Source organism: Olea europaea, chromosome 7, assembly GCF_002742605.1.
Source record: "Olea europaea var. sylvestris chromosome 7, O_europaea_v1, whole genome shotgun sequence".
NCBI lineage: Eukaryota > Viridiplantae > Streptophyta > Magnoliopsida > Lamiales > Oleaceae > Olea > Olea europaea.
In genome coordinates this window covers 1776387-1786178 of record NC_036243.1, presented here as the reverse complement: position 1 = coordinate 1786178, position 9792 = coordinate 1776387, and the positions used below count along the sequence as shown (strand labels likewise).

The 9792-nt window shown below is 32.4% G+C and overlaps 1 protein-coding gene across 1 annotated transcript; it reads left to right on the top strand.

The window, feature by feature from the left end:
• The first annotated feature begins 6218 nt into the window (after positions 1–6218).
• On the top strand, positions 6219–8462 carry LOC111396660 (spindle pole body component 110-like). The gene is made up of 6 exons (XM_023023108.1): positions 6219–6340; positions 6447–7132; positions 7309–7447; positions 7570–7651; positions 7733–7876; positions 7954–8462. Exons 1-5 carry the CDS (start codon positions 6250–6252, stop codon positions 7833–7835), a joined length of 1101 nt encoding a protein of 366 aa, XP_022878876.1. The 5' UTR covers positions 6219–6249; the 3' UTR covers positions 7836–7876; positions 7954–8462.
• Positions 8463–9792: the final 1330 nt, after the last annotated feature.

Genomic DNA, 9792 nt, shown 5'->3' with positions numbered 1-9792 from the left:
AAAACCCCCATTGGGGGGGGGGGGGGTCATCGAATGCATACAAGACCGGGTCATCATGGGCCCATTGAAGTCGATGAGATTTCCAAATCTTCCTCCTGTCCATTGCCTCAAGAGAGAATCCACCACTAAAGGCGGCGCAGCCCATGTCCACTCATTATGCACCGATATTTTGATCAATCCTGGAAACTCCAATTATGGGTTTACATATATATAGCCTGTTTGTGGTTGTATGTCTGCACAAGTGTGTGTTTAAAAAAAAATAAAAATAAAAATAAATAATAATAATAATAATAAGTATTTGTAGGATAAAAAAGTAGTAAAAGTAGAATTGAAATTTCAGAATATACTATGATTTATGTTGTAATTATCCCAAAAACATTTTAGTGTGCCTAAAGGGATGCAAAAAGCATCTTCTTGTTGATAGTTTTATGGTTTTTAACCAAGGTAATTAAAATCACTTTTCAGATAGTTGGATTCTATGATCTGAAAATGATAAAACAATTGGATCATCTATAGGATTGCAAATCTTGAATTTGACTTGTAGCTATTTGGAATGTGAGAGGTTAGTTATTTATTCTTGACATTAACTCTTTTTTAATTTACATTAATCTTTTCAAACTATAGATCACTCAAAGAAAATGAATCCCTTGCATCAAAATAAGACTGGTATTTGCCTTTGCCATGTACAAATTAAAGAGAGAGAAAGTTAAAGCAATGATACTTATGAAGAATTTGGTTTGGATGACTTCAAAAACAATAATAAAAACCTTTATAATTGACATGTTTGAACTTCGACATCATGTTTAAGCTCTGTTTGAGTTTCATTTTTTGAAAAAATAATTTTTACATGACTCAATAGTAGAAAAAAGTTTTAGATTTTTATACAAAATTATTTTATTGAAAGATTATATAGTTGACACGAATTTTAATAAAAACATATATATATTTTTAGAGAGCGAGGCTCAAAGAGGACTTAATTTTATTGTTGATATTTGAAGTATTAATATTTACTCGGTTCTCGGTTCAAATCAAAGATATGATTCATGTGACCTTTGCTATCCAATTCAAAATTACAAGAATAACAGTCTTGATTTAACATCTCTGATGTCTAATTACCTTTAGTCCTATATGACACATTTTCATTAGTCATGTAAATTTGCTAAGGTTGAGGAATCGATTAATAGCTAATGCTAGGTTTAAAATTTTTAAATATTTTATGTTCAAATTGCAGCTCAAATGTTGACTACGAAATCAAATTGTTGGTGGTTCACGTGACCTCAAATTAACGGTTTCAAAATCACAATCCGGATCGATTTGACGGTTTTTGTGGATTTTGCTTATATCCCTAGCTTCTATACAATTAATTTCATGTAATTGCAGAAAATGGAAAAAAAAATTATATGCTAATAGTCACAGACTTCTTGTTGTTTTTAAAAATTGAATAATATCATACAGAGAAAATTATAAGCCATGCAATCTAACATAACGTAGTTCCAAGCAATGTTGTTAATGTGATTTTATTATCTTGCTAGAATTTCCCTTCCATATGGGAAAACTAAAAGAAACCATGTATTTTAAGTTTTCATTACATTAATCAGGTATTAGTAATTATTTTTCAAAAATCAGGTGGTAATTACTTTTATTAGGTTTAAATATATTATAATATTGATAATATTAGTTTATCAACACAATCCATATTAATCTTTTAGAATGTGGAAAGAGGAAACATATCCCCAGTTGTCTCTCACTTCAAGTTTGATAATGGTGTTCCCATATTTGGTATATTACCATTACAATTGTAATCACATCAAATCTTCCCATAATCCTTGAAATCATGCGTTGGATCTAATCAATGAAATCAAATTCATACTCTAATTTTTCATTTTTCTATCCATATCTATTGTGTTTTCGAGAGTTTTTATCACCGAATTTCATCTAATTAGGGTGCGTTTGGTTGTAAGTATAGAATTTGTATGGAAAGAAGTAAAATTTATTTGCATGAAAATTGTCAATTAAATGTGTTTGATTGATTTAATTTTCAACCTAAAAAATATTATACTTGTTCATTTTTTATTGGTGGTTAGAGGAGAGAGAATGGATAGATGAAAGAGACAAAGAGAGTGAATTCTCTGGAAAATAAAATTATACTCCTGTTAAATATAATATTTTTCTTGATTTTAAGGAAAATATGTTGACGTGACCAAAAGTAGGAAAATGTTTTTCATGAAAAAAAGTCAACTAGACAATACAAAAGTAGGGATTTGGGTGAAAAACACATTTTTCATGGAAAATATTGACAATTAAATGCACTCTTACTGATTTTTCAACTTGGAAAATGGGTATTATGCGATCATCACCACTCAAGCTTACTGCATCGCGTCAGGCAAATAACAAGTCCAAAGTCATTGCTATCTCCTAAGTGACAATTGAAAGGAGCTTTGCAAGGTTTACTTAACATCTATAAATTCTTATCTAATTTCTTGATGTGGTTTATTGTTAGTTTTTGTGAAATAATTCTTGTGTAAATATGCTTGAACCTGAACTTGATTAGGTTGATATGTGGAGGATTACATGCATTTCATTTCACATGAAATTTGTTAACACTTTGAGAAGACGTGCTGTCATCAAATTTTGTATTTGTTCGTAACTTGAGGTTTGGTTTTGTGACCATAGATTTCAATCAAAATACATGCCGTTCACATTTATATGAAACTATAACTTTACATGCCAAAATACAAGTAGCCTACATATGCTACAATTTAAGATTTAGCCCTTGGTTGAGCTCCATTACCTTAATCATAATGCATTCTTCAACAGTGATTTGATCACATTTCAACCACATATTTTTTATTAAAATAATATTACATGCAAATTTAAAACTTTTCTTTATTTTTTCACACATTTCTATCAATACACTATTCAAAAATACATTTTTTTTTTTTGCAAGAATGAGGCTCAAATAAGGGCTTATTGTGTAGCACGTCATATTTAACCAATTTTACGCCACTGTCACATGTTTCTATTTGTGATCAAGGTCACAATCACATATCTAACATTCTAATTTATGCAAAATTTGAGATAATTGATCGAGGAACATTGTTGGTTCCCCAAAAATATTGCCACAATCTCCAAATGTGATCAATACTTTGTTAAGAAATTCAACAATGAACACGAAATACTAACCAACACGTATTTATCATATTACATGAACCGCAGTGAGATTGTTGTCGAGCCATAGTTGATACATTATATGTTGCTACGGGAGGTCAAACAACCCAACTTGGACGAGATTCTTGTCTAACCATAGTTGATAAATTATGTAAACAAATATTGGTTGCTACATACATGTGAATGAATAATTTTACATTTTTAATACTAAAAATAGTTGTTTTTTTTATGATTTTTATTACCATTTTGATTTTATTCGATCGATAATTTTAATATATGAAATCATTATACATGTACGAAATTATTCAAGCTTATATCAAATGAATTTATGTTACTTTCTATATGGGGGAAATGTTGATAATGTAATAGCAGTAACAGGCCACGATCCATAAAACAAGAGGCCACATTCAATGCATTATAGGCCATAGATAGTCATAGTTAACACATGTTTGGCCACAAATAGTTACGATTAACATAGATTTGCTCACAAATAACGTAGACATGGTTAAAAATCGTAACAGTTAACACAAATCTTGTCACAAACAGTTAATGGAAAGACATTTAATAGGTCACATTCACATAGACATTTTATAAAAAAAGAGACTCCTGTTAAAAATTTATGATCTAGTTACAAACAGACTCCTATTAAAAAATTATGAAATACAGACACCTATTAACAAAAGCGTGGACACAAACAATTACAATTAACACAGACCCGATCATACAATTGACATATATTTGGTCATAAATAGTAACAATTAACACAAATCTAATTACAAACAATCACTATTAACATATAAATCTGATCACAAACAACATAGAAAACACATCCAAAGGTAAAATTCATGCAAATTTTTTATGAAATACTCGTATTGACTTTTTATATCAGAAAATGAATTTACAATGAATGATCAATAATAAATCTTATTCGAGTGATATTTGAGTTCAAAAAATGTAATAGTACACTAAGTTTGAACAAATCGAAATAACTTAAAAGCATAAAGAATATCTTGATGTTATAAAAAAAAATGTTGAACTATGTAAATTGATTTCGCTATTTTTTTACCTTCGATTTTTAATCTTTATGGTTAAGTGACATCATGTTGTATGTCCCACGATTATGACCAAATTCATTGCACTTTCCACATTTCACAACTTGTGACCGCTCACAAGTTGACGTCTTTACTTTTGATTTCAAAACATTAATCCATATTAGATTTTTTCAACATAAATTTAGCAACACAGAGAAATCAATGCGTTTCATAAGAGAAGTACCTCTACGAATTTCGACGAACGAAAATTATTCCTATTGGTTGTCTGAATATCAAATCCACTACACGCTGTCGTAGTTGAAATCGGTGTTTGGTATATAGACAAGAAAGCCCATTTCATTTTCTATATTTTCTGATCGAAAAACTGCTTTTAATTAAAAAATGATTTATCTCGAATACTATTCGAACTATGATTGACCAAAATAAACTGCAAATGAGAGATGAAGTTGCTTAATTTGTGGCCAAATTCACAGTCCAACAGAATGAATTCTCATCAATAGAGATGAAGTGGTTGTTCTTTTCGTGTTTCAATTTTGTAGTTTTGAATTTTGAATTCATTTTGGATTTTGTATTTAGAGTGCCTGTTTTGAAATCGCTGAAAATGCATTCTTTTTGCCATTTTGGAACCATTCCTCGTGTTTTCTATTTTTTCGAGTTTTGTACTGAAAACGTCCAAAACGACAAAAATGTCGTTTTGTGTTTTATTCACAAATTTTTTTGCGTTTTCGAAAATTCGTTTTCAAAAACGGAGAAAGAGAACCCGTTTTCACTGTTTTGAAAAATCGAAAACAGAAAACATTTCGAAAACGACAAAGAGAACACGCTCGTAGTTTATCAATTTTTTGTGCTATCGGATGTGAGAGATTATTGGAGAAAAAAAGTAACTGATTGACTTTTTTTTGAAAGTGATAAGGTGAGAAAAATATCCATAATAATAACTCATAATTTAAGTCTCAAATTTTCTAATAAAAATTCATACATATATAATTTTTAGGAAAGATAAATATAAAATATGATTTTTTTTTCATTTTTTTTAAAGAAATGTACAAATTTGATATTTTTGAAATTTTATTAGTAATACATGATAGTTGCGAATTTTTCCCATTGGGTATTAGCTCTATGGACGATGGGAAGTTGCGGGGTTATGATCCTTTCGCTTGAGTTTCAAATAGAATGTTACAAAGTTGTAGTCTGAAAATTCTCATTTCGAGTTATGTTACTATCTACTGAATATTGTATCATCAATGTACATGTTGTTCGATGGAGACTTAATTAAGCGAAAATATATTCACAAGATTAATTTACGAACAACGTAAAGAACGAGAATTCCAACGACATTCATAACCATACGAAGATGAATATAAAGTAGTATGAAAATTTAGAAAGACATATTAAATGGGTAGTCAAACTTTCTAAATTTTTCCAGTGACACAAGATGACAGCAACAGTAGTTGTGGAATTGTGAAATATAATGTGTTCACGATATTTTTTCTTTATTTAACTTAATCATTTAAAGTATTTTCAGATTCATGTTGCTGCTACTGTTACTTATGGACTAAGTTGATGGCGGGAAAAATGGGTGAAGTGGGTGAGGACAATTTTACCCTTGTTTATGGAAAGAAAAATGTATTTTTGTATTTAATTAACGGAAAAACTGACGGAATATGGACGGAAGGACGTCCAGCGCAAAGAAAGGTTGAAATGGGGGCAAAAATGCCAAAAAATGAAAGGTATGGACGTTTTCCACAATAGACTTGAAAGGTAGGGACGTTTTGTGCCAATTACCCTTTAATTAACGGAAAAACTGACGGAATATGGACGGAAGGACGTCCAGCGCAAAGAAAGGTTGAAATGAGGGCAAAAATGTCAAAAAATGAAAGGTAGGGACTTTTTCCACAATATCCTTGAAAGGTAGGGACGTTTTGTGCCAATTACCCAAAATTTTTAATTGATAAATAACGAAATAGATACACGAAAATAACACATTACAATTGTGAAGGAAGTGGAGCACAAGGAATTGGAACAGAGAATGAAAGAATCAAAAGATCTGGAAGCCACGTCTGAGGCCTTGCAGCAGAAAGTTAAATCTCTATCGGAGGTGCTAGCTGCGAAAGAACAAGGTCAGCTGAGTGCCTTCTTTTAGCGGCATCTCTATTTAAGTAATAACGTAGTGTCTATTTAGATTTCATCATAATAATTTAGTTACATAATGATATGCTCTTTCAGAAAATGAGGCAATGATGCAAGCACTTGATGAGGAGGAGGCTCAAATGGAGAATCTGACAAACAGGATTGGCGAGCTGGAAAGAGAATTGCAACAGAAGAACAAACAATTAGAAAACCTTGAAGTTTCTCGTGGGAAGGCTTTGAAGAAGCTTTCGGTCACAGTGAGCAAGTTTGATGAACTTCATTATTTGTCTGAAAGTCTCCTTTCTGAAGTTGAGAAGCTTCAGTCACAATTGCAAGAGCGGGATAGAGAGATATCTTTCCTTAGGCAAGAGGTTACAAGGTGCACTAATGATGCACTATCTGCAACCCAAATGAGCAAGAGAAGGAGCTCTGATGAAATTCATGATTTCCTGACATGGTTAGATACACTGATTACTCCGGTGCAGGTGAATGATCTAGGTTCTGATAGTATGAAAGTTGATCAGGTTAACGAATATAAAGAGAGACTACAGAACCAGATAGTGGCTTTTGTAACTGAATTGGAGAATCTTCGTGCGGTGACCCAGAACAATGATATGCTGTTGCAAGAAGCAAGGGGTAAAGTGGAAGAGTTGACACGAAAAGAACATCATCTTAAGAATTCATTGCATGAAAAGGAGTCTCAATTAACTATGCTTCAAGGTGCCGGAGAGTCTGGACAAGTATCAAGTGCTACGTCGGATATCATGGAAGTTGAACAAGTGGTATGGTATTTAAGTATTTTATTCGTCAAATTTGCCCAAGTGCCTAGATATAGGTGTGAGTTTCTGATTGTATGTAGCCTTTTGTTATTTTCTTGTTATTTCTTTTCTTTATTTCTCATTGTTTTTACTGGGAATATTATATTTTGGTACTAATCGCTTCTGATCTGCTGGTATAGACAAACAAATGGACAGCTCCTGCTACCATTGCATCATCGCAAGTTCGTAGTTTGCGGAAAACTAATAGTGATCACGTTGCCATGGCTATAGATATTGATCCAAGTAGTGACAGGTTGGATGAGGATGACGACGATAAAGGTAATAACGTGCTGTCAAGCTATAGTAATTGAAAAGCATTGTATCGCCTCTGTAAATCCAGCTACTTGCAGCTATTAAGACTCATTTTTCTTTCATTTCTCTGGTTTTTTATTCAATTTCAGCTCATGGGTTCAAGTCGCTCACTACATCAAGACTTGTTCCCCAATTTACGAGACCAGTAACCAATATGGTTGATGGTTTGTGGTATGGTCCAATCTACTTCTATAAAATATATTTGATGTTCAGGGTATTCCCATTTATTACTTTTGTATGAATTCTGTCCAGGATGTCAAGTGATCGGGCACTAATGCGACAACCTGCTTTGCGACTTGGTGTCATAATCTATTGGGCTTTGTTGCATGCTCTTCTTGCAACTTATGTTGTTTGAGAATCTGACCGAGTGGTCCCCTTTTGGGGAAAAAATAGAACGTTAGTAACTGGTCAGCCCCCTCCCTCCCTCCATAGATATATGCCCACTAACGGTTGAGAATTCGTTCACTGTGCAGGTCCTGATGCAAGCTAGGAATGGAGTTGCAGCCATTATTGTGCCGGAGATAGGTCTATAAGTTTGTATTACATAATCATCGAGTTCATTATTCTAGGTTGTTCAATTCATTGTTTGCCAACCTGGAAACTGTGATTTTTCTCTTTTATTATGCAATCACAGATTTCTTGGTTGTCGTCAATAAGGAAAAATGCATTATACAGGATATAGATTGAGAAATGGTTTAACAAATCAAGTTTGTAGGTCTATTGCAGTCTATAGAAGATTAAATATTGGAGGTTGCTTTGCTAAAGTATAGTACCAGTGTACCACAGTTGTTTAGATACAAATGTTACCAATATTCGGAGGAGTTTGTCAATGCAAGACTATTAGAACAGAATGTCATCAGGACTGGTTTCTCCACCAACTGAAATTTGATGCTTATGTTCTGAAACCTGGAAATTGTACATGTCTTTTAAAATCGTCTTGCTTCGTTCTTATTCGATTTAGATTTATCATAATTATTCATTATTGGTTGTGCAACATGTATATAATGGTTTATATACACATGATGTTGTGAGATATGATTTGGCTAGAATTTCTTCAATCAATTTTAAAAAAAAAAAAAAAAAAAAAAAAAACTTTAATTTAAAAAAAAAAAAAAAAAAAAAAGAACTTTTCAACCTTCTTTTTGACATCTTATTTGTTTGTAAATCAGCATTTGTTTGACACACTTTATTCTACCAAATTTATTTTTTACTAGTGTAATTGGCCCACGTTTGCAGTATGATGTATTCACGTGGAGAAGAATGAGTTTATTAATTTTATGGTATGTGCTGGTTGCCAACTGAAATAGGGAAGAAGGATGGGAAGAAGGATTGAAGGACAAATAAGTAAATTTCATGACATATCGAGGGCTACCATGGTATTTAGTGGTAAATGGGTGGATTCTTCAAATTTGTATCAAGTAAGTCAGTTGCTTTTTTTGCTGGCAATTAATGCTTTTACCATTACAAAAATTAAATCGGGGGGAAGAAAGGACGTCAAATAGAGAATTGTGCTAAGTATAGAAAAAATTGATAGAAAATTTTGACGGACGACTTATGGCAAGAATTGATTGAAAGATGGAACGAGAATAAAGAAATAAATTCAATTATCTGTGACCATGTTAGCGTAGGTAGAAATTCTGTTAAGAATTATGTGTAGTCATGGCTTTTTCCTCGAATAGATGCTCATTATGTAACTTCTTATGTATGATCCATTATATCCTTCCCATGGAATCGTTCATGTCTTATCATAATTTCTTACAAAATGCATTGCCTGGATTACTTACTATTCATTTTCTTTTGGCACACATTTCGTTACAAATTTCCTAATTTACAGTACGAAATAAAAGTCAAGTTTTTAAGAACAATTTATCAAGTTTTTAGTAAAACTTTATAAGGGCTGTTTAGGTTTTGAAAATAGGAAAGGGTATTATGTAGCACCCTTCAAACCTTAATGTATTTGCTCCATAGTAATAGGTTTATGAATTAACATTGTTCAAGAAAGGGTCATGCTACAGAGGAGTGGACTGGAGGAGGGAAAAAACATTGACTTGAAAAAAATCGGCCAATGAGAATCAACTTGGATCTTCAAAATCCTTAACATTTCCTACAGGATTCCCCTCAAATCTTTCTAGGCTAGTATTCGAGGTCCAGATCTTTTGCCTCACCAACGGTAACAAAATCAGCCAGTATCCTTTCAACTACTGGTGCCATCTTGAATCCAGTTCTGAAACCTCCACCTCTATCACAACCATCATCATCACCATTCTTCCCGAAGTCCCCACCAACAATGTCAGTCACAAAATCCGCATTTT